At 31.0% G+C, this 26,708-nt stretch overlaps 4 protein-coding genes across 4 annotated transcripts; all 4 read left to right on the plus strand.

The window, feature by feature from the left end:
- The first annotated feature begins 3,024 nt into the window (after window positions 1-3,024).
- LOC127121744 (AT-hook motif nuclear-localized protein 28-like) lies at window positions 3,025-3,684 on the plus strand. Its single transcript, XM_051052189.1, has one exon. The coding sequence runs from the start codon at window positions 3,025-3,027 to the stop codon at window positions 3,682-3,684; it is 660 nt and encodes a 219-aa protein (XP_050908146.1).
- A 6,204-nt stretch (window positions 3,685-9,888) lies between these two features.
- On the plus strand, window positions 9,889-17,564 carry LOC127121745 (tetraspanin-8). Its single transcript, XM_051052190.1, has 3 exons — window positions 9,889-9,996; window positions 16,778-17,293; window positions 17,556-17,564. The coding sequence occupies exons 1-3, from the start codon at window positions 9,889-9,891 to the stop codon at window positions 17,562-17,564; spliced, it is 633 nt and encodes a 210-aa protein (XP_050908147.1).
- A 415-nt stretch (window positions 17,565-17,979) lies between these two features.
- On the plus strand, window positions 17,980-19,989 carry LOC127117862 (uncharacterized). Its single transcript, XM_051047983.1, has 5 exons — window positions 17,980-18,107; window positions 18,191-18,297; window positions 18,682-18,803; window positions 19,372-19,460; window positions 19,783-19,989. Exons 2-5 carry the CDS (start codon window positions 18,236-18,238, stop codon window positions 19,876-19,878), a joined length of 369 nt encoding a protein of 122 aa, XP_050903940.1. The 5' UTR covers window positions 17,980-18,107; window positions 18,191-18,235; the 3' UTR covers window positions 19,879-19,989.
- On the plus strand, window positions 19,894-20,976 carry LOC127121746 (uncharacterized). Its single transcript, XM_051052191.1, has 3 exons — window positions 19,894-19,950; window positions 20,245-20,550; window positions 20,701-20,976. The coding sequence occupies exons 1-3, from the start codon at window positions 19,894-19,896 to the stop codon at window positions 20,929-20,931; spliced, it is 594 nt and encodes a 197-aa protein (XP_050908148.1). The 3' UTR covers window positions 20,932-20,976.
- The last annotated feature ends 5,732 nt before the right edge of the window (window positions 20,977-26,708 follow it).

Below are 26,708 nucleotides of genomic sequence, written 5' to 3' on the forward strand. Positions count from 1 at the left end.
GTTATGGTGAAAAAATATATAAAAAATTTGTATGGTCTTTTGGTAGTAGATTGTTTGCTTAAATTTAGATAGAGATTGTTTAAGTATTCTTTATTAATCGAATGAAAATGGATAAGCATGAAACAAGCATAAAGACACGGGCATCAATCAATTGACTATACTAAATATACTTTAGTAAATGAGAATCTTCCATTTCTTTTTTTCTTTTATGATCATTAGCATATCGTCGAAGTCTGTTCATATATTATAGTCGAAGTATGTTAGGATTGTTAGCATATCAAATTGGATATGTTTGTTATCCCCAATTATTTAAGTTAGTTTGTTCTCTAAGTTATCTTATGTAATGAGTTTGTGTGTAAAAAATCATTAATTTAGTGAGTTAGTTTTCTTATAAATAGTATACTAGTCTCTTATCATTGAATGAGAAAAATCCTAATTAGGGTGAGAGATTATTTTCTATTATGTAACACTTGTAATTTTGTTTTAAAAAGAAAGTAAAAAATATCAGTTTATAACCAATTTCATTGTGTTCTTGTTGTTTTCTCATTTTCTAGTCTTGTGGATTTCTTACCGATTTAGAAATCAATTATACTTTCTAATTTCAGCATCATTTTTACAACATTTTCAATAACTAAAATTTCTTTCATATTTTTTATATTTATTAGTAACAACTTTGTCTTAATTTTTTAGATATATTTATCAATAACAAATCACTGTTACTCATTATTTTATTTATAAATGATAAATAAGTGCCCAATGTTTTTATATATAATAGTGACATATATTATCTCTAATTTTTATGCATCAATGATAATATATATTCAATCATTTTTATGTTAATTATTGATAAATATCCATCTTGTATTTTTGATGTATCAATAAGAAATATTGTTTTATGATTTTGTATAATTGTCATTCACAAATATTTATCCTTTGTTTTTTATGTATAAATAAAAAATATTTATTTCATACTTTGCTTATAACTATTGACAAAAAATAAATATCTTGTCTTTATTTTGTATATATTTGTCAGAGATAAATATTTTACCATGATGAAAATTATATTCTAATTATTTTTATTTTAAATTATTTGTCCCATTTTTTAACTTGAATTTATTTGAATTACTTGAATTTATTTGAATTACCATGATGAAAATAAATATTTGTTCCATATTTTTAAATTTAATTTATAATAAATAAAAATTAGATTATTATTTTTATTTTTATTTTGAAGATTAAAAAGTAAATATTAATTGCTTAGTACAAATAAATATTTTCTTTGTCTATGAATTATAGTTTCAAACGTTAAAAAATAGAAAATTAGAAGTGTGAAAAATTATGGTTAGTTTAATAGAATTATATTAATTTATAGTTAGTGTATTGTATTTGTTCTCATATTTTACATTGACGATATTAAAAACATTAATTTAGTTAATTATATAATCACAAATATTATTTGTTATGTGTATAATTTTAATCAAAAATTATAATTAGTGTATTATAATTGTTTTTAAAATTTTAAAAATATAAAAATTAACTAATTAATTAATGATAAATAATTGTTGATGGTTTATGAATGATATTTTTTAGCGAATCATTTAGATATTTAGTGAAAAATAATTTAATAACAATAAAATATACAAAATCAATAACTGTTCTCTTTTTTATGTTAAAATATTTTAATAAATATTCATTTTAACATGAATTATTCACATGTAATATTTTTATTAAAAAAAATTATATAATGGTATATTATAATTATTCCAACTTCTTTTAAAAGATATGGAAAAAAAAATTAAATAATTTATTATTGAATAATTGTATATGATTCTTTACGTCTAATATCACTATTAAGATTTATTTTCATAAAAAAAATTACATAAAACATTTTTTCAAATTGTTTATTAGTTTAGTGGTAAAGACATGGCCCATTAGAGAGGTAAGAATAAAGTCATTTTAACAATATGTGATTTCACATTTATATGTCCTTACACTTTTTTATAATTTTTTTTTACAAAAGTTTAACTTCAACAAATTCTTTAATCACTAATATTTATCGTATAAATAATATATGTTAAAATTATTAACTAATTGACCAATAATAAATAAATATTTGTCTGAGTATGAATTTATATATCAACAATCTTTTAATGAATTATTGTATAAAAAAAATCAAAAATACTGAAATGACATATAAAAAAACATAATTGATAAATTATTGTTTGAGAATTTTTAAAATGTATAAGAATTATTCTAAGAGATTAATTACTACACACTGTCGGTATAAAAAATTTTATACGGTCGATTCACCACTATTATCCGATTATATTATTTTATAGACTTTTAAAATAAAAATAAAACTATATCCAACATCTATGATTAATTAACTGTGTAAAATCTTTTTACACTGTCATTATATTTCAATTAAATTCTTTTTTTAAAATAATGGTAGGATTTGTACTTTATAGTATAACTATTATTTTATTAGATGTATATATATGATTTCTAATCAAATACAAATATGTCCTAAAAATGTTCACATGTCTTAGGCTGAAAAAAATGTATAAAAAGATTGTATGGTCTTTTGGAAGTAGTTCTTTATTAATTGAATGGAAAGGGATAAGCATGAAACAGTCATAAAAGACATGTGCATGAATCAGTTGACTAAACTAAATTTCATTCTATATTTGGAAATATACTTTAGTAAATCAGAATCTTCCATTTCCTTTTTCCTTTTATGAATAGAAAGTTATAGTAATTATTTTATGTTCTGCATTTTAATCATTTTATATCATGTATATTAAGTTACTTTATATAATCATACGAGAAAAAAAAAAGTTGACTGTATCTCATTTTAGAGTTTTTATTTATGAAATATGGACCTTGTATATTCAATTCTAGAGACTAATTTTTTGACCTAAAAGAAGACTAGTAATATTTTAGCCATGTATAAAATCTCAAGAATACTATAAATACTCAATCATATTGTTAAACTCTTCACAAAATACATTATCAATATTTTCAATGGCTGATCACGGAATTGGTTCTTCATCTTTCCCCCCATTCTCTTCTCTAAACATCAACCCAAACCCAATGGTGGTGCCTACACCATCACTTGGACAACCTTCTTCAAGTGAGGTTCGTGAGCTTCCTGAGGAATCAATTACCTACATGGAAAACATTGTTCTTGAGATCCCTATTGGAAATAACGTTGTGGAGGCCATAATCGAGTTTGCTAGGGGTCAGGAAGCCAGCATTGTCGTGACGAAGGGCTCGGGTCTTGTATCGGACATTACCCTTCTCGAACCAGACTCTCGTGTCGCGGCTTTCCAATTAGATGGCCCGTTCCATGTGTTATCGCTAACCGGAGTGTACTTAAATCCGGATTGTGGTCGTGTTCCTCGACTTATCTATGATCCATTATGTACTGCTTTTTGCCTTCAGCTCTCTGGATCTCGAGGACAAGTCTTTGGTGGAGTGATTGGAGGAAATATTAATGCTGCTAGTGACATTCAGGTTTCAGCCTCTCTTGTAAAGAGGCCTGAATCGATTAGGATAGTCACCACTAATGAGAATGTTCAGTTGTTTGAAGATGATGATGTCCCAACTATTGTTGGTGGTGTTCAAGTTGATGCTGATGCCAACATGAATGAAACTCAATCACAAGATCAAGTTCTCCTTTAGTTCATTATGTTAATTATGAGAATGTCATGCACTTGTTTTTCCTTGATGTTTTTCTAGCCTTTCCATTATCAATAAAACGTTTTTGTTTTTTGTTTTTATGTTTTGTTTGAAGAGATTAATAAATGATAGTTTTGAAGAGAGATTAACTTTTATGCATGAGAGTTATATACTAGATATATTCCTAATGATAGTTATAAATTTAGGAAAGTAACAAGGTGGAGATTTAGATTGATTTAAGGGGAAAATTGTTCATAAAACAAACATATGCACAACTATATTCAATTTAAATGTCTTATTTTTTTTTAAAAAAATTGATCCGATTTAATAATATAATTTTTTTATTTAATATTTAAATTGTAAATACATGATAAATAAGTATCATTTTTGTAAAATACAGTAAAATTAATATTACCAATCACGCTATATTATATTAAAGATGTATAAAATAATTAATAAAAAAATAAATCAAATTATATAAATAAGTAATTATGAAAATAACATACTAATAAAATAAACGTACTAAAAAAAATTAAAATATATGTAAGGGGTTCGGTTTTAAAAATTTAAGAAATCCATTTTGATATGGTCTTAGTATTGAAATATATAATTATAAGGGATTTTGTTTGTAAAAAATATGAAATCCATTTTAATATGATCAGTTTAAACAAAAATATATTTCGATGTCTCTAATATTGTTTTATGTGATTTTTGATTTATTGAATTAATTTATAGTTTTAAATTAGATCGATATAGTTTTGAACATCCTATAGTTTTGGTTTTGGTGTTGTATGTGTTGTCTTTAAAATTAAATTATGTATTATGCAAGTGATTAGGGATTATGGGCTCTGCTAGGGTTTCTTTGTGCTAGGGGGAATTGTGATCTCCGTCGAGGCGAAGCTCTTTCACGGTGGTTTAAAGTCCTAATCTTAGGATTAGGGGCCACCCTGAAGGGACATCGGGGCTAGGGCGATTGTTCTTCCCTTGGGGTTTTCTTTCAGCGAAGCATTTGTTTCACTCGTTTGAAAATTTGGGAATTTCTTTCATTTTAGAGTTCCATGGATCCTCAAGAGGAAGGGTTTGTGAGTGCAACCCCAATCAAGGTATTTGATTCATAAGATATTCACACTCGTAACATTATGGGTATCTGTAGCGGGGTATTCGTTACCATTAGAGATATTGACTAAATCTAAGGTAAACCATACAAGTCGAGTCGTCACCGCGCTTCTATTTATCCAAAGGAATGGTTAGAAAGCGAACAAAAACCTAAAAGTTTTATCGAATAAAAAACTAGTAAAAAAGTCAGAGATCGGGGTAAGGGGGTTGGTTATGCAATGGGAAGGTTTTAAGCACCCAAAACATCCTAGGTACTCCTAGGGAGCCCTTTTCATACTTGTTGTATGGTTGGTGTTTTGTAAAAATTTATTTGTGCAAACATGATTGAAGAGATGAGAAGAGAATATACAAGTTTATTTACATTTTTGTGTTTGGATGGATAAACCCATTGCCTACGTACCATCTTAAAAAAGATTAGGATCAAAACCTCGTAGTTCGGGGTAAAAATCTCAAAACAAGTTGGTGAACTGATTGGTCCAAAATCCTTAAGGTCTTTTGTTATCCAAGGGAGAAAACTCAACCTAAAACCACAAGTCCACCATGTGAGGATAGCTTCGACATGCTAGTGAGGGGTTAACCCTATAATAAGCATGGAAGACTCATTGTCCATCACTAAGGATGTAGATGAGTATTATATCTACCTCAAGGATAACTCAAACCTAATAGCTAAAGGTTATGAAAAAAATTTGATTAAGAAGGTGGCCATTGAAACCACAAAAGCATTTGAAGGAGTTATATTTACCAATGAAAAGTATGTACAAAATGGTCAAAATTGACTTAGGCGTTCAATTCAAAATAAGTATTAAGAAAAGATGGTTTGAAAATCAAAAGCATAAGGCTTAGGTTTCTAATGTTGAAAACAAGTGTTAAATGTTTACACAAAAGTTTTGGCTTGGGTTAGAGTGGAGAGAAGAAGAAGAATGGCTAAAGTCCTAAGCATACAAGAAGTAAGGGACAAGAAGCAAAACCACCCAATGAGTTCCTCTCTTGAGATCATATTGATGATCCAAGTAGCTCTTATCCTTTGGAATAAGCAATCATATAAGCATAAACTCAAGCAATCAACAATCAAATGAACCCTTAGAAAGCTCCTTAATGTATCTTGGATCTCTCTCTCTTAGAAGCTCATGGCAATGGTTCCTCAATTTGGATCAAGTTGGAATCCCTAGCACAAGAACACACACATCAAAAAGTTCTATAAACAATCAAAGAATGGACAGGAGGGAGTTTAGAATATAGTCCTTTCAATGTTCAACTTCAAGCTTTAAGCATTCTAAAGGCGTGAGGCCTAGTTGCTCTTTGACATTTAAGCACTCTAAAGATATGAGGCCTAGTTGCTCTTTGACTCCAAATTTGCATTGGGAAGGTCCTAAAGTCTAAGTCCATTTTGTCCAATTCTTTGCATTTTGGTTCACAACAAACAAAACAAAACACAAACACAAATGATATATACACAATTATATGCTCAAGTGAGCAAAAGGCAAATGGCATTAACATAAACATGTGTTCAAATGAGCAAAGGAAAAAGAAAATGAATAATATGTACAAGAATGATAAATTGCATAAATGTAAAGTGCAAAAAGTAAAGGTTAACGGTTAGTGGTTAGTGTTAGTAGTTAGTGTGCCATAAGGCAAATTTAGCGTTATGTTAAGCAATCGTAATTGGACTTATGTAGAAGTCACAACTATCTGAGGTCGGTCAATAATAATGTAGGCAACAACACAAGTTAGAAGTCTTGATTAGTGAACCAAGTTCCAACAACTTGCCATGCCAAAAAAGAAGAAGAGGATTGATCTTGTATTGGTTTAAGTCATTTGCATGATTTAGGAAATAACCTATCCTTAATGCAAAGCCATTCACTTGATCATTTGATCAAGATGAATTAGATTTGAATCAAAGAAGATTAAGCCTCCCTAATCAATGCTAACTTGTCAACCTTTAACTCATTGATCAAAAAGAAAAAAAAAGAAGGAGATGAATAATGGAAAATGGAGATGAAAAGAATAAATGACATTAAATGAAATAGAATGTACCAATCAACAAGTGTTGACCAATGACATTGAGGATCATGGTCAAACAATCAAAAACAGAAGAGAGATGAAGATTGGAAGTCAAGAGAATAAACAAAATATTTTTGGCATTTTTAATATTTAAAATAAACTTGAATTAAAATAAAAAAGAAAGGTCAAACTTCAAAATCACTTCAAATCAACCTTGAAAGGTCCAAGTGATTTATCCCAAGTTCAACAAGGTCAAACAAAGTTTGACAAAAAATCTCAGCACTTTTAAAAGTCAGAAACTATTTTTAATCAATTAAAAATGGGGAAAAATAACCTAATTCAACTAAAATCTCAAATAAATCTCAAATCAATTAAAAAATTGATGAGAATATTTTTCATAGATCCATCATCATTCAAATAGGTTGAGAAAATATTTTTGCATTTTTTGAATATCAGAAACTATTTAAAATGAATTAAAAATAGCCAGAAAAGAGAAAATTCACAAGAAATATTAAATGACAAAATAAAAAATATTAAAAATCATTTTTAGAAACTAGAATTTAAATGGAGAAGAATGCAATTGGTCCCATATTTTTTGGATTAAAAATAAAGAAGTTATGAATTTTTGAAATTAGAGGAAATAAAAGAAATAAAATCAGAAATTAAAAATAGAGAAAAAACCAGGAGCGTCTGATCAAGCCTCATTAATTGACGTGGTTGATCAAACGCTCCACATGCGCGCGCTCACGGTAGGCTTGAGTCAATGAGAAACATGTGGTATTTAAAAAAGTCATAAGATCCAAGCGTGAAGATTAGATCTGGAGATGCCATCACACGGTCCACAATCCATCTAGAAAAGGGACGGTGGCCAGAGCCACCGTCTTCTCCAGTGAGCATGAAGGTTCCGGCCAAAGTTGTAGGCAATAAAAACTTAACCAAATGAAGTGATCCTCATATCATTGGAAAGCTGGGGTGATGTATATCACCCCTGTACCATTGGTTTTCCTTCTAGATCTCCATGGGAAGAGAAATCAGAAGAGGAAAATAATGGAGTTCAAACTGAACTTGATGATTTTGCAAAATTAAAAGCACAATTCAAATGCCTCTAGTGAGAGGACTTCAGACAACACAATAGCCAGGCAAATGGATCAAAGATTAATGAGTTTCGAGGAAAAAAACCAGTTGATGATCACCTTTGAATTGGGAAGATTTGAGCTACCTTCCTTGCTTCCTTTGGCAAAGCAGAAGATCAACGGATCATATGATGAAGGTCTAGGAACTTTAGATCTAAAGATTCAACCAGATTCAGTTGAATTTTAGATCTGAAAAATTGAAGAAAATGTGAACTAGTTCCTTTAGGTGTGGATGGGTTTTGATTTCTGCAGCATTTCAGATTGATTCAGGGTCCTCAATTATGCAGCATAACATGTCTATTTATAGCTGTATTGGAGGCAAGGCAAGGAAATACTCGTGTGCATGGCAAGTGGATATTCTTTGCATGGGCTTGCATGATCATGTAGAAGGCCCAAATTCAATTGCATTTGCATGCTGATGACCAAACAACTTGAAATGGACGTGCAGATGGCAATGCAATGGCTTGTGCAATGAGTTTCAACATGTTATGCATAATTGAGCCTAAAACTTCACCTCTTCGAAAATGCCACTTGAAAAATTGAAACATAGGCATGTGGGTAATGGTTGGAAAGGTCTTGACATGAGGAACAAATGTTATGTTGGACCAAAACTCATTTGAAGTGTGAAAATTTATGAAAACAGGCCATGAAGTTCATAGTGCAAAACATGCCTTTGAGAATTTTGTCAAAATGAACCAACTTCAAGCCCTTCTGTTTTGATGATGCAAGCCCCAAATAAAGAAACCTCCAACATCAAAGTTGTAGATATTCTCAAGACAATAAAAATTGATTTAAATTTTGCATCATTTGGAGTTTTTATGAAGGAGTTATGGGCACTTGAAGTTGGACTTTTTTGCCTTTCAATGCATTTGGTCCAAAGTGACCTATAATGTTTTGCATTATCACATGTATTTCCTTTGAGATTTTGAAATTTTGTTCAACATAACATTTGAATTAGACATCTCAAAAGTTCCAATGAATTTGATCCCACCTCAAAATCATAAAAAATGAATGCGTTATGTTCTTGGGAAGTTGACCCAAAATTAGGGTTTCAGTCAAAATGACCTATAATGTCTTGGAATGGGAGATGATCTTCCAAGCTTCAAATCAATTTTTGATGAACATGAAAGTTGTTCATATTGTCCTTAAGAACATTTTTCATTTTGGGATCATCTCTATTTGACCAACACATAAAAAGTTAGGTCTCAGTGCACTTCAAAATAGTCAGATGAATTGACTGATCAACTTCTCAAGTCCACAACTCATATCTTGATGAATTGATGATTGAGGACACTTAAATAAGTTCAAATATGCATGAAATGATGAATTAGAGGACTTACCTTGATTGTATTTGACCATGGGCTGAGGTTGCTTCACTAGCAAGGCATTGTAGGTGATCAGCTGAATTAGGGTTTCCTTGAGGAACAAACCTCAAACCCTTTGATTTGCTTTGATCAAAATGATGAGTTGAGATACTAGGGAGGCATATTTGATGGATGATAGCTTTGGTAACCATTACCATGCTTGCTTTCATCCTCTCTTGACCATATCTTTGCACAAAGGATCTCCTTGAAGCTCTTGACCTTGTGATTGCTCAAGCTACAAACAAAAGATGTTAGTGACATATTTTTGTGCTTTTGGTTAGTGAATAAAGATGAGAAAAGCCATAATATACAATTCAAGCATACTTGGTGATCTCAAACCACTCACAAGAGGTCCCACCCAAAGGCAAAGGGAACCAAGATGCTTATGATCCTTGAGGCTTTACAAATGCAATGTTATGAGGCCATGAGGGATCTTAGGGACAAAATTGGGGTCTTACAGTATAAAGATTCGGGAGCTGATCAAAGATCTTAAGAATGCTCATTCTCAACCAAACCCTGACAGAAAGTATGAATTACTGGAAAACCAACAATATCTGCAACTGAATAAAGAAACCAATATTTCGTATAAGAACATGGTCACATGGGAGTCTTGCAAAGTTCCTGATAACCAGAGTCAGCATGAGGAAGTGATGGCAGAAATAGAAGAAGAAGCGAACAAGATTTGCATCGAGGAACATACGGTTGGTGGTTATGAATGTCCTCAATTCATGTAATCAGTGATGGAGGAAAAAATGATAGCAAAACCTTGGGGGAAAAGGAATCATTATCAAGATGTTGGGGGGAAAATAGGTTATAAGGCTCATGAAAATAGGCTTCAACAATTATGGGCACGAATGGGGGTTCTGAGCATCGTGGATCTTGGCCAGGACTACTACCTTGTCGCATTTTCCAGTGAAGAAGATCACCAAACAACTCTTATGGAAGGCCCGTGGCTCATCTACGATCATTATTTCACAATGCATGAGTGAAACCCTAATTTATATCATTCCAATGATGTTGTTAAGCAATTGACTGTGTGGGTTAGAATTTTCAAACTACCCATAGAGTATTATGACCAAAAGATTCTAACCTTCATTGATAATCATATTGGCAATGCTATCAAGGTGGATAAAAAAAAATTTACCAGGGAACATTGGAAGAATGCGAGAGTCTGTTTTCAAGTTGATTTATCCAAACCTCTCCTTGCTATGTTTACAATCAAAGGAAGGAACTGGAAAGTGGAGTATGAAGGACTCCATTTGTTATGTCTAGGCTATGGGAAATATGGGCATTATTTTGAGAACTGCATCACAACAATCATGATGAATAAGGAAAGTCAGGGGCCCTGGACATAGAAAACAATGGCAATGCTGGTTCTACTTCCAACCCCAAGATTTAGGAAATTAAAAAGGGACATGGATGATTGTGCATAAAGAGAGAAGAGGGAACAAAGGTAAAATAGAAGCCAACAAAGATACAACTTTGGGGAAAGGCACGATAGTTGTAACTCCCCCACATTTCTCCGCCATATGCAAAATATCATTGAAATCATATGCCATTAACCACCCAGTGGACATGTTGTGAGAAATACCTTTAAGCTTCTTCCACAAAATCTTTTTGTTATCCTCTCTAGGGATGGTATAAAATGTAGTTAAAGCCCAACTATGCCCATCATTCGTGTGAATATTAACATGAATAAATTAAAAATGCAGCTTCAAAATATGAATTTGGAGTTTGTCCTCTTATCATCCCATAACAATACCACCTGCATAACCATTAGCTTCAATGTTCGCAAAACCTTTAAAGCCCATACGATCAAAGGTTTTTGGAGTTTCCCAGGATCAAACCTAGTTTCCATGATAACAAGAATATCAGGGTGCTTCTCCTTAATGTACTAATTGCACATTCAAAAGAAGGTTTTGTTTCTAGCTCCTCGACAATTCTAAAACATACAAGATAGTTTATCAGTCATCAATCGATGTATTAGAAAGTTGAGGTTACCTTGTTTACACACGGGTGTTTCAACCACCATTTCAGAGTCTTATTCAACCTTATTTTCCCTTTCTTCTTCTGCAGAGTCAATGTTGACTTGATATTGTTCTATGTCAAGGTCAACAAGGATGGAAGGCGCATGTGTAGGTAATTAAGATGAGATAGAAGTAGCTCCTTGATCCCTTATAATTGTAGGTGCTAACTTTTCAAGGTTATTCTACAGGCCACTTTGCACATCATTATCGTATCTCCATTAGATCCTTTGCTCATATCCACCTAACAATCACTTAGAATCTTCCCCACCTCAATGTTTGTCATGAGTTTTCCCAAGTTCTGTCTATTTTTGTTCCCCATTCCTCCTTTAGATTTTTCCTTACTAATTCCTTTTGAAAATATTTCCAAACTCTACTTCATGTTTACACCTTTCTTGCCTTTGTTTTTGCCTTGTTACTTCTTTTAGGACACTTGCGTATTCTTCATAACTTCCCATTGAACTTCCTTGTCTACTTCCATGGTTTTCTTGATCAAGCAAGGTTGGACCTTGTTAATGCAGGAGTTTCTTCCTTCCTTTCATGTAGCTTAGTAGTATCCATATTTCCAACATTATCTTCCTCCATCAGGGCTGAAAAGTGAGATCCTTTGTTCTTGGTGCTCTCCCCATTGCCATTGGAAACATATGCAACATACACCTTAACCCGATCCCAGGGGAAAGAACATTAGTCACACCCCTCTAGAAGCCCGTAGGTTGGCGAGGAAATAAGGAAATGAAGAAGTGTTAACTAAACTATAAAGAGTACTAGTCTCGTTGAAGTAATAAAATAATTTGTCTCCACATGGATTGCAAATTCGAACAAGGTAATAACAATGCGATATAAAACAAATAACAAGAGGGTTTTCAATTATGATTGGTACAAAAAACAAGCACGATAAGAAATTTGGAGTAAAGTTCGATAAAAAAGATAAATTAGATTTTTATTTTGAATCCCCTAATTATATTTGTTGATGAATGTGTATTACATGAGTAACTATTATGCGTTAATTTTAGGGAGAATTAACAAGACCGTTGTATCCAATTCATTAATGTACAACTCACTAATTTATACGGTAGTTCCCTAATTCCTTAGGAAAATTGAAAGTTAAACTATAAATTTCTAAGTTCGTTAACTCTAAAGCCACAACTTATAATTACCTGTTACTAGTTAATTATTATGTTGAACAATTGTCCTAATTCAGATCGGTAGACTTATGATCAATAATCCCTACTCATCTAAGATCACTTTGTGTGCTTGTCAACACACAAAGAATAGTAATAACAAGAACAATTGAATAATAATTCTAACATAAAATAATTAAATAATTTCAAACATTCATATGATCCAACAGAGTACAATTAGGATTATCTCTAAAGACCTAATCTAAAATAGCTTAGCTACTCATAGTGAAATTAATAATTACCATGAGTTGATAAGTGTTCATCGAAATAGTTGGAAAATAACTTCTCGAATGACTCTAATTCTCTTTAAGATCGCTCACAAAAGTTCCTGACTATCACTTTCTCTGCCTAGAATTCTTAACCCCCAAAAAATAGCAAAAATTCCTTTTAAATGATGCACACACGTGTCTTGAAAATACATCATCGCGACCATGTTAGCAAGCATCGCGATCGCCATATGAGCTCATCGCACCCAAGATGAAAGCATCACGACAACGAGGAAAAAAGAGGCAAATCTTTTTTTTTTCCTTCCTTTTTCTTCTTATTTTTTCTAAATCCCAACTTTCTTCACCTTTGGTTTTTTTTCACATTTTTTCATCTTTTGGTTTGACTTTTGTTCATAATTTCACCAATTTAGTCGAAATTTCTCACAAATATTATGTAATTTATCATTTTAATATAAAAGATGTTGAATTCCACATAAACCGATTGACAAGTACAATTATCTATTATTAATTTGTTTATGTAAGGCGGTGCAATTGCTTACTTTGTTATTACTTTGTTTATTTAATATTAAAAATATGGAAACACCATAAATTAATAGTTTTTATGTAAAATATGTTATATAATATATTAAAAATTAATATTATAAAATGATAAAAAATTATTTTTTTTTATTTTTATATATTTTATTCTCATCGACCCCAAACCCGTTCTATTGCTATATTTTGACCATTTCAATAGAGTTATTCTGCAATTGAGACTAAGAGGTTAAAGTGTAAGAACCTCGAGCATGTAGTTCCTCCTCCTTCTAGGACCAACGTTTCGCGAAGAGACTAAGGGCTAAATAAAACATACATTATTTATATATATGTATATCATTCATTATATAACATTTACATTTTAACATTTATATTTTATGACATCAACATATACAAGTTAGGAATTTATTTTTAAAAATTAATAAATGTATCTAATAATTTCTTTTAAAAAGTTATATTTAAGGATAATTTTTTATGAAATGGTACTTATATTTAGAAATAGGAGAATAATAGTAATTTTCGTCCGTTTTAAAATAATTTTGGAAAAACATATAAACCTTATAATATATCAATATTTTTCTAATATTTATTGACATTCATGAATTTTTTTGTTTTAATTTATTAATAAAATTAATTAATTTTAGAATTAAATATATCAGAGATCCTCGTAAATATGTTAACATTCAATTTAAATTCTTCTAAAACATTTCTTAAAACAATAGTCATCACAAACTTTTATGTTTATAAAATTGGTCTCTCCCATTAATTTCTATTGACGGATGCTACGTGACATATTATATGGATTTTTTGATAACATGACATACACATGTCAATATAATCGTGACAAAAAATATTGACATGGATGTCACATGTTAATTGATTCCATTTTATAAAATTTATACTAACACCACCATTCTTAAAATTCAAAAATGATAGTTAATCTATAACTAATTCTTAATTAACCTCTAACTAATTTAAACACACCATTTTATTAATAATACAAACACTATCATAATATTTTAGTGTCTACCATAAGAATTACATGCTATTAATAATGTTCATATTGGTTTTAGAACTCATTCAAATACAAGCACAAAACACAAACAACTTAATAAAATAAAATTATTTAGATTGATGAGTTAAAGAAATCTCATAAAAATGAAAACAATTACTATATAGTATCTATGTCAATGTTTTTTTATCACGTTGACATTGTCACATGAATGTCACGTCATAAAAAGAATTAAAGTAACATATGTCACGTTAACTTGTGTTAACAGTCGTTAATAGAACGAATAAAAAATGTGGATAAAAAATATCAGGAGAAACATTTTTTAAAGAAAAATTCTAAAAATAAATAAATTGAAGGTTAATATATTTATAAGGATTAATTTTAATTCAATGTATTTTATTATTATAATTAATAGTTTAAGTGCATTTTAATAGTTGAATGGAAGTGTATTAGCATTAAACTAAAGTAAAGTGATCAGCAGGAACGAATTTACGAAATTGAATCTCATATCATATTTGGAAAATATACTCTAATAAAAGAAAATTTTATATTATATTTGGAAAATATACCGAGAAGCTTCCGTTTCCTTTTTCCTTATATATATATATATATATATATATATATATATATATATATATATATATATATATATATATATATATATATATATATATATATATATATATATATATATATATATATATATATATATATATATAATTGGTGTCAAATCGAATTGAATTAATGATTAAAATCTGAAAAATAAATGAGATTTTAATTTATTGGTTTTGAATCGTTGTATAAACAAATCTGGTAGAATATACAACTGAACCAATAAAATACCCTTGTGTATTAACATAAAATAATATTTTGTGTTTGTGAATTGATTTAGTGTTAATGTGATCAAAATTTGAAAAGTATAATATTTATATTTTCGCATTAAATCTTATGTGCGTACTTTTGAAAAATCTTCGATATTATGTTTTTGAAAAAGTGGTTGGATTTTTAAAGATTTTCTATTCACCCCATCTAAACTGTTTTTAAAGTGTTCTAATCGTGAGCATCTTCCTCCAACGTCTATGTTCCGCGAGGAAGTGGACTAAATATATATATATATATATATATATATATATATATATATATATATATATATATATATATATATATATATATATATATATATATATATAATTCATCATAACTTTTATATTTTAAGACGTTAACATATATAAAGATAATTTTTTACCAAATGGAACTTCTATTTAGAAATAGGATAATAATTATGATTTTCATTGTTGTAAGCTTTTCAACGTTTGATGTATCTATATACTAAAGGTTCATAAAATATAAAAAATTAGGGTTTTGAATTGGGTTTTAGATATAACAAATTTTTCGTAAACTAATGACAGGAACAACAATGATAGAAATACACAACATTTATATATTGATTCATTATTAACTAAATTAATTCAGTTCACTCGTCAAAGTGATTTTGACTTTTCACAAAGACTTAATTCACTAATCAAACATATTATAAATTCAAAGAACAACTGTCAATGACTTAGTCTCTCAAAAAATATAACCAAAGTTAAAATACAAAGAGTGTGTGTTTACAATAATGTTTCTAAACAAGCATATACACAAGATGAATTTTAGATTTTACACTTAAGAAAACATATAAGTAAAAACTCTAAGTGTAGTGAGTGTTGTAATTTTTGTTTATCTTGTTTGTAGTTCTTCTTTTACTCACTTCGTTGTTATTCTTATTTTTCATCTCTTCTTTAAAATTATATGTCCTCTTTAAATAAACGACGAATAGCATCATTGGAGGATAGAATTGAAAACTTCTTCAATTTCAAAGCTGTAAAAATGGTATGTGGTTGAGCCGTGAATTATGGAGATCTGTTTGGTAATAAATTCCTTAATAATTACAACATATTTGTCCTTTTAAATAAACATTTGATTTTTCCGCTTGAATGTACTATTTCAAGAATATTCTTTCAATATTATTCTCTAAATGTTTGGCTTTGTATTTGAGATGATTTGAAGTTTGATCAGAGTTCAGAGCTTTGAAGATTAGACTTCAGAGTCACTACGCCAAAAATGACTTTTAACAGCGCATCTTAGACAGCGCTTTTAAAAGAAAGCGCTGTCTAAGGTTAAATTTAAAATAAAACACGGAAAATGTTCCAAAAAAATAATGAAAGCGCTGTCTAAGGGGGGGTCTTAGACAGCGCTTTCTAAAAGCGCTGTCTAAGACCCCCCTTAGACAGCGCTTTTAGAAAGCGCTTTTAAATATTTACCTTAGTCAGCGCTTTTGATAAAGCGCTGTCTAAAGTCTTTAAATTAAAAAAAAAAATTAAAACCAAAAGCGCTGTCTAAGGTCTAACTAAAATAAAACCAGTATCCCCAACTTCTTTAAGAAAAATCTGTATTATTCCACAAAATAGAGAATAAGTCGTTTCAAAAACCAAACAAGAAACGCGTCTCTTTCTTAGTAATAGCGTGTAAAATTAATTCGATTCAGTAACAACCTAATCGGAATCCTCAATTTCCTAACCCTACTCCTCTCAATCCCAATTCTAGTCATGGGAGTATGGCTCCACAAACAATCCACCACTGAATGCGAACGCTTCTTAGAAAAACCCATTATTGCCCTTGGCGTTTTCCTCTTGGTTGTTTCTCTCATGGGTTTAATCGGTGCTTGTTGCAGAGTCTCATGGCTTCTGTGGTTCTATCTTCTCGTCATGTTCTTGCTTATTGTTCTTCTTTTCGCTTTCACGATCTTTGCGTTTGTTGTTACTAACAAAGGTGCGGGTGAAGCTTTGTCGAATCGGGGGTATAAGGAGTATAGGCTTGGGGATTATTCGAATTGGTTGCAGAATAAGGTTACGAATGGGAATACTTGGGAGAGGATTAGGGGTTGTTTGGAATCGGGGAAGCTTTGCTCTGAATATCATTTCAAGTTTTTGAATGATAATATTGAGAAATTTCATGCTGAACAGTTGTCTGCTCTTCAGGTTAGGGTTTTTTGTTTTTGGTTATTGGATTTATGTTCTTGTGTTTGTTGATTTTCTGGGTTGGGGTCTAAATTTTAGCTTTCATGTTGTGATTTATATTTAGGGTTTTTGATTTTGATTATGTGGATTGGGATCAAAATTTTAGCTTGCATGTGAGTTTTGTAGCAATTGTGAGCTTTGTTATTGTGTTTAGCTGAAATTTTTAGGTTATAAGGAAAGTGAAAAATTTTAGGTTTTAATTACTGATTTACTATTTATGTAGAAAAAGTGATTATGAAGTTTCTGAATATGTGAGCATGCAGGAATCATGCAGGAATTTCACGTTATGATAGTACTGTAATGCATTCTTGTGTTTGTGTAGGATTAAATTATTTGATTTAGTTTATAAGGTAGTGCTACTTTATATAACTTTTTTTTGAGTATTCAATTTCAAGGTATCTTTCTGAAAAGTGGGTTTTTAAACTGGGATTTGTGAGGAGTCATGGTTTCTTTCTGAAAAGTGTATAGACTTTTTATTTTTAAAAACTGGGATTGCTTTTGGTCTGAAAAGGGTGTGTTCTTTATGGAAACAGATTTCAAATGAATCTTTGTTGAACTTTTTTGCATCCTTTTTTGTTACTAGTTTTTTTGGTATGGTTTGTTTGTGTTTGCATTTTATTATTTTTAATCTGTGCTGTTTCATTTATGAAATTTGAAGATATGAAATGGCATTTTAAGGTTATTTGATTTTAATGTGTGAGCAGGAAAGAAGGCTCTGTGGAAGCATAATGTCTATGGGTTGGCGCCAAGTGTTGCATCGGCACACCATATATTGGTATTATTTGACATTCTAATGCTCTAATTTCTTTGATTTTCTCTCCTGTTTGCAATTGATAAGTTACTGTTATTTTGTTGTAGACGTATGCTAAGAATCACAATGATACTAATCTATTGGTGGAAGTAATGAAACTTTTGAAGAGGAATGATTTACCATTGCAACCGGGCACGGCAGATATAGTTTTTAGGTATGTCATTCTTTTTGCATTTTCATGATTTTGTTTTGCAGTACAAAGGGTCTTCTGTGAATAAGATTTTAATATGGTGTTTACCTCTAAAAGGAGTTGCTGAACTTTTTGTTGATTTCATTGTTATTCCCTTTAAACTGGCTGGCATGCTTCATTTTCAAATCATGATCTGTTGTTAGTTCCCCCAAAGCTCTATTTGATTGTATGAAGGCAATTTGGTGCCTCTTTGTGCCTTAGGCTACAAGCCTACAATGCAGTTAGTTTGCTTGGTTTTTAGTATTGTCCAACACTAGACAAATTATGAATCTCACCTTTTCTTGTTATGTTGCTTTTGTTCTCTTAAGTATGTTTTTCTGACCTGTTACCTGGGTCAACCATTTGCAGCATTTGTTACAATACAGATGAATGGGAGTTGATTAATAAGTACGCGAAAAGGTTTGTTAAGGCTGGTGTAAAACTACGACAAACCTCATTTGATACATGGATGAGATTTGCTGCCAAAAGAGGTGCTCATACTTGATGTCTTTTGTCTGCCTAATTCTATAAGCTTCTATTGAACTTCAACATAAGTTTGTTAAAGAGGATTGCTATTCCTAAATTGAACACTAAACTATCCATAAAACTATGGAGACAATAATTTGCCTAGTATTTAATGGCTTTATTTTTTCTTTCTCTCCGAACTTGCATCTTCCCAAATGTTGGCTAGCTGTGTTTTCTCAGCTTTTAGGAAATTGGAAGAAACCCAAAAGGGAGACTATAATCACATCCAGATTTGTGAATTTGGTTATACTGTTGATCATTTTGCACATTTGCATTTTGGACTGAGGAATCATGCTAAAAAAAGATTACTTTGTGACTAATGTGCCTTGACTTGCTCTGTCTGTATCATTTTTGAAATAAATTAGTTCAACTATATTAGTAACTTCTTGACAAATTTGATGGCAATGAATACATATAGTACATTAGTAGTATCATGTGATTTCAAGACCATGCTATATATGATTTTTGGGCTTTTAAAATATTTTCTGCTTATGATGAACTAAGTGTTTATGCCTTTCATTTTCATGTCTGCAGGAGACACTGAGTCATTATGGAAAATAGAAAAGTTGAGATCTGATTCAATGAAGCAGCACACTTTGGCAACTGGGTTTTCTTGCGCCAAGGTAGCAAATCCATTCACACCTGTGTTTGTAACTTATTGTGTGTTATCTTTCAGTTTTGCTCAATCTTGTACATAATTATTTTGCTTTTAAAACATGTTTGTATTCATCAATCTGTTCTTTAAAAAGAGATCAATTGTATTTTTGAAAGAAAAATAATGGAAAAACATTTTTAATTTTCCCAGTTTGAGAATCTTTACCTAATATGATTTTGCTTCAAATATGTTCTCGATGCTGATATGTGTTTCGACTTCCCAGTGCTGATTATGTTATAGCTGAGTTCCACTTTGATAGCAAGTCTAAGCCTGTTTTTATGATTTTGCAGGGCCTTTTATTGGAACGTAAACCTAATGACGCCGTTGCCATCATTCAAGTTCTAAATCAGGTATGGAGTGTATGTTGTTTACTTCTTCCTATGTGATAAATTTCTTCACCAATGAGTGAAACAAAGAAATGCTTCTCAAATAGAAATAAAACAGCGCTAGATGAAATTGTAATGTTATTACCCTGGAAAGATTGGTCAAAGTACAAATCAGTTTTTATAAGAATAGTTTTGGAATTGTGGAAAAAGTTATAGCTTTTTGTATTGATACTTCAGTTCAGAGTCAAGTTAGTTCCACATCAGTTGCTGAGGATGAAATTATAGTTATATCATTAATTGCATTTGTTAGAACACTTTTTCTTGGTAATGATATGATATGAACGAGTGTTGGTAAACTGAGTGGAAGGTCGTATATGTCTTTGGGCAAGTTCACATTAGTTCCTTGTATAAGTCAGTGCATAACAGATTTTTCTTCTCCTCTTAGGTCTTAGAGTATCACAGTTTAACGGAGATAAAAGTGGTAGTGGTGCTACCCCTGATCGTACACAGAAGACTATTACCAATTTCATTACTTCAGGAGAAGCCAATAGGAAAAAGGACCCTTTTTCAGATGTTACAGATCATGACTTTATCAGTGATATAGAAACTGATCCTTCGATTGATGTTGGGCACACAAGCCAGCTTGATAGCAGAGATCCTTTTGATGGTAATCATTCATTAGATGTAAATCACCAAAGCTGCACTCTCTGGAAAAATGATGGTGCAGAGAAGGTATATCTCCTTTTCTCTCTTTATTTTTCGAAGTAGCTGACATATATTGATATAGGTCAGTTTCCGCAATCGAATAATTGCTTTGGCGGATTGAGGAGCATGTTGATGTTTTTTAGCGCTACTATTTATCATCTCTGCCGTATTTACCAGGTACAAACTTCTGGTAATGATGCTGCAAGTTCTCACCACAGTGCATGTACAGAGATGCTTGGATCAACTTCATTCCAGGGGAAGTTTGAGGGGAAAAATGTGATAGGTCTATGTTTTTTCAGTCAGGATCAAAAGCACCGAATCAATAGACAAAGCAAATCCAAGAAGCAAAAGTTGTCGCAGAGAGAGGGCCGATATACGCCCATTGATTATTTTTTTGTTAAGGAGTAATCAAAGCTTTAAGTTATTATTGTATAATTTGTATCTTATTTTACCTCACATCAATAATTTCTAAGTCTCTAGGAATGTCTTTTCTCCACATAAGATAAAATATGTATAGTTGTATTATGAATCTTGATATGATTAATAAAATAGTCTCATTCATTCACCGTGTGTTTAATTTTTCTTAGTTTACGTGAATTGTAGAAAAAAGGCCAAAATGGCATATATAAAATGTGATAAAATCTGGTTGAAAACAGGTAGAAATTCTGGTTTATAAACCTGGAAAAAATGTGGTTTAAAACAAAAGCTTCAAAAATTTTCGTATACCTTAGACAGCGCTTTTGTAAAAAACGCTGTCTAAGGGGGATTAGAAAGCGCTGTCTAAGGGGGGGGCTTAGACAGCGCTTTTTGAAAAGCGCTGTCTAAGGTATACCTAAAAAAATTAAAATAGGAGGGTCTTAGAAAGCGCTTTTGGCCAAAGCGCTGTCTAAGGGGGTGGGGCTTAGACAGCGCTTTTCAAAAGCGCTGTCTAAGGGGGGGGCTTAGACAGCGCTTTTAAGATTTAAAAAAGCGCTGTCTAAACCTTTAGCAGCGGAGGTTTAGACAGCGCTTTAAAGCGCTGTCTAAGGCTAAAAAAAGCGCTGTCTAAGGTCTTGTTTGTTGTAGTGAGTCTAGTGAAAATGAAGCTTCGACTATCATAGTAAATCTGGATTGTTTGATTCAGGAGCGTATGATTGATTGTCAGTTAAACACTTCATATTCTAATCTTTCTTTTAGAATTTATTGAAGTCTAAAGTCTATAGTCCGCTTTGTCCAGAGTCTGCTCTGCTCTATTTAGAGTCTAGAGTATGTTTTCTTTATCTTTAAGATTTTGCATACTTAATAAAATTATTAGTGTACAAAATTGTTCTTTATGCTTTACTATCATCAAAATTTAAAGATTGTAGATGTAGAACCAAACTTGTCACAAAATTTTATTTAAAAAATATAAATATAAACCACTTCATCAATTTAAAATAATTTCGAAAAACATATAAACCTTAGTATTTTCTTAATGTTCTATTGACATTCATGAATATTTTTTTGTTGTAGTGTTTTTTATTAATTGAATGGAAGGGGACAACCATGAAACACTCGTAAAGACATGTGCATGATTCAGTTTGACTAAACTAAATTTCATATTATATTTGAAAAATATAATTTAGTAAAAGACAATCTTCCATTTCATTTTTCCTTTTATGGATAGAAAGATATAGTAATTATTTTATCTTCTGCATTTTAATTATTTTATATCATGTATATTAAGTTACTTTAAATATATAAGCATAACAGAGAAAAAAAAGTTGACTATATATCTTATTTTAGGGTATTTATTTATGAATTGTGAATCCTATGTATTCAATTCTAGAGACTGATTTTTGACCTAAATGAAGACTAATAATATTTTAACCATGTTAAAAATCTCAAGAGAACTATAAATACTCAATCATATTGCTACTCTCTTCACAAAATGCATTATCAAATACATATCAATATTTTTAATGGCGGATCACAAAATTGAAGCCTCATCTTTCTCCCAGAACACAGTGGTGTTGCCTACACCATAACTTGGACAATCTTCTTCAAGTGAGATTCCTGAAACTCCTGAAGAGTCATGAAGACATTGTCCTTGAGATCTCTAGTGGAAATAATGTTGTGGATGCCATAATTGACTTTGCTAAGCGTCATGTATTTCAATTGATTTTGGCCAAGTGAAGACATTGTATTTGAAGCATTTGCTAGTATACTTGTTCCCAGAACACAGGTCTTGTATTTGACATTACCCTTCTCAAACTAGGTTCTCATATCCCAATTTTTCAATTGATTTTGTTATTGTTGTTTTAGTTGTTATTGTTGTTCTACCTCTTGCCGCCGATGTTTAATTTGTAAAAGAAAATATTATTATATTTTCAATATATTTCATGTTTTATTAATATAAAATGTTAGTTATATTATCTTGATTTATTTAGCAACGGAGAGGATACCTCTCTCTTTTAGGTTATTTTTTAATTTAAAAAGAAATAATATTAAACCTTAGTTTATTACAAAATCTAGGGAAAAATAATTAAGTTTTATCTCAATATATCTTTGTCGTCCATTTATACAGTAACATCGTTCAAGATAATGTAATCATATTGATCCACAAGAAATCTCTACACCCAATCAGGGTGTTAGGTTGTAAAACCCAAACATTGTTGTGAAACTCTCTATGTTTAATCAGAGGGTCGTGAGATTTTACAAAGTAAAAGTATCACTGTGATAGATTATAAGAGAGAAAAAAGTAGGTTTATTTAATATGTGGTTGGTGAGAGTGTATTTGCAATGCCAAAGATCTCTGTGATGGATTGGAAGAGCAGGAAACAAAATCTGGTTCAAGGTTGATTTTCTAACATAACCTCTGATCATGTAACTACAAGTATATTTTATTTATCTAATCTTTTTTTATATTTTATATCAGAAACAAATGCATGCAATATCCAATATTTATTCTTTGAGAGGGTTCAAATGGAGATAGATACCACTATTTGCCACCCCAAATTTATAATGATGAAGATGATTCGAACAATGATAAAGATGATTTGAATCCATAATTTGTTAAACATTTATACTTGTGTATGAAAACGATAAATAATATAATATAAGTAACTTCGTATATTCATAAAACATGAAATATATGTTTCTTTCAGTTTTTTCAACATTGACCCCAAGAGCAAAAATGTTCTTAAGAACAATATGAACAACTTTCATTTTCATCAAAAATTGATTTGAAGCTTGGAAGGTCATCATCCATTCCAAGACATTATAGGTCACTTTGGACCTAATGCATTGAAATGTGAAAAAGTCCAACTTCAAATGCCCATAACTTCTTCATAAAAAATCCAAATGATTCAACATTTAAGTCCAAATTGATTGTCTTGAAAATATCTACAACTTTCATGTTAAAGATTTTATCATTTGGAGCTTGCATCATTGAGACAGAGGGGTTTGAACATTGGCCAAATTTGGAAACTTCACATATGCATGTTTTGGACCCCACACTTCAAGCTCAAATTTCATTAATTTCTAAGGCCCAATTGGAGTTTTGATCAACATAGCATTTGTTCCTTATGCAACAAGCTTTCTAACCATTACTCATAAGGTTGCATTTGGAGTTGGGAAGCATCATTTTCGAAGAGGTGAAGAGTTATGTGCATTTTTGAAAACTTGATTCAATTGCCATGCATGAGCTGATTACATCTATTTTGTACGTCCAATTCATTCAATTATGATCTCAGCTTGCCAAGCCATGTGGAATTCGGCCCTCCATGCGCCTGTACAGGCTCATGCATGGAGGCCCTTTCCATTCATGCAAATTTAAAGTCACACATTCAGCATTGCTTACAACTCTCTCCATCTATAAATACCATGCCATAGCTTCACAATTCTTCAACCTAATGGCGCCTAAACCCCTTCTGAATTGAATCCCCACCCCTACCAAAGGAACAAATCTCATTTTTCTCTAAATTTTCAGATATGAAATTCAATTGCATTGATTGATTTTTAAGATCCATATTTCCTAAGCCTCTTCACCTTGATCCATTGAAGCTTCTGTTTGCAAAAGGAACCAAAGAGAGTGACTCAATTCTTCACAATCCAAAGGTTTTGCTCAACTGTATTTTGCTTCAAATCTCCTCATATATTGCTCTATTTGCCTTGATTTTGTGTTGTTTGAAGTCCTCTTCATAGAGGCATCATTGTTGTGTTCTTAATTGTTGAAATCAAGCAAGTTCAGTTGAACACCACCAAAGTTCCATCTCTGATTTCTCTCTTAATAGGGATCTAGAGTGGAATTGAGTGGCATATGAGTGATGTACATCACTCCACCTTTCGAACGGTACCTAGATCGTGCATTTTGATGCACGTTTGAATCTCTACAATTTTTTGCCTTCGCCGGAGCTAGCCGGAGAAGACGGTGGCGCTGGCCACCGTCTGGTCTCCAGATTGGATCTGAGTCGTCCATCTCAGTTTCCAGATCTAATCTCCTCCACACATTGTTATGACTTTCTTTTATTATTTGTGTTGCTCAGTTGACTTAGGTCCATGATGCGCGCGCATGCCATAGCCGTTTGATCTGCCAGATCATTTAATGAATTGGATCTAACGCGTGTGGATTTTCCTGATTTTCTAATTTCTGATTTTATTTTCTTTTATTTCTTTTAATTCCATTTTATTTCTAAAATTCATATCTCTTTTATTATTGGTCCAAAAATTATGGGACCAATTGCATTATTTCTCATTTATTTTCTATTTTCTAAAAATGATTTTTAATATTTTTTATTTTGTCATTTGCTATTTTTTAGTAATTTTCTCTTTTCTGGTTATTTTTAATTCATTTTAAATAGTTTTTGATATTCAAAAAATACAAAAGTATTTTCTCAACCTCTTTGAATGATGATAGATCTATGAAAAATATTCTCATCAATTTATTAATTGATTTGAGATTTATTTGAGATTTTAGTTCAATTAGGTTATTTTTATGCATTTTTAATTGATTTAAAATAGTTTCTGACTTTTAAAAATGCTAAAAAAATTTGTCAAACTTTGTTTGACCTTGCTGAACTTGGGATAATTCACTTGGACATTTCAAAGTTGATTTAAAGTGAGTTTGAAGTTTGACCTTCCTTTAATATTTTAATTCAAGTTTATTGGTAAATATTAAAAATGCCAAAATTATTTTGTTTATTTCTTGACTTCCAATCTTCATCTTGCTTCTGTTTTCTATTGTTTGACCTTGACTTCCCTATCTTTGGTCAACATTTGTTGATTGGTACATTCTATTTCATTTAATGCACTTTATGTCTTCATTTCTAATTCTCCATCTTCTTCTTCTTCTTCTTCTTTTCTTTTTGATCAATGAGTTAAAGATTGATAGTTAGCATTGATTAGGGAGGTTTAATCTTCCTTGATTCAAATCTAATTCATCTTGATCAAATGATCAAGTGAATGGCTTTGCATTAAGGATAGATTGCTTTCTAAATCATGCAAAGGACTTAAACCAATACAAGATCATTTCTCAACTTCTTTTTGGCATGGCAAGTTGTTGGAGTTTGATTCACTAATCAAGACCTCTAACTTGTGTTGTTTCCTACATTATTATTGACCGACCTCAGATAGTTGTGACTTCTGCATAAGTCCAATTACGATTGCTTAACATAGCGCTAAATTTGCCTTATGGCACACTAACTACTAACATTGACCATTAACCATTAACATTTACTTCTTGCACTTTACATTTATGCAATTTACTATTCTTGCACATATTATTCATTTGCTTCTTCTTTTGCTCATTTGAGCACATGTTTATGTTAATGCAATTTGCCTTTTGCTCACTTGAGCACATAATTGTGTATATATTATTATGCTTGTGTTTTGTTTTGATTATTGTGGACCAAAATGCAAAGAAATGGACAAATGGACTTAGACTTTAGGACTTTCCCTATGCAAATTTGGAGCCAAAGAGCAACTAGGCATTGGGCTTTTAGAGTGCTATAAAATTCAAAGAGCAACTAGGCATTGGGCCTTTAGAATGCTATAAATGTTGAAGAGGACTTTGAAAGGACCAATTTCTAAACTCTTTCTTGTTCATTCTTGATTTGTTTGATAGAACTTTTTAATGTGTGTGTTCTTGTGCTAGGGATTCCAACATTGAGCCTAAGTGAGGAACCATTTCCATGAGCTTCTAAGTGAAAGATACAAGATACATTGAG

This window comes from Lathyrus oleraceus, chromosome 2 (genome assembly GCF_024323335.1).
Source record: "Lathyrus oleraceus cultivar Zhongwan6 chromosome 2, CAAS_Psat_ZW6_1.0, whole genome shotgun sequence".
Lineage (NCBI taxonomy): Eukaryota > Viridiplantae > Streptophyta > Magnoliopsida > Fabales > Fabaceae > Lathyrus > Lathyrus oleraceus.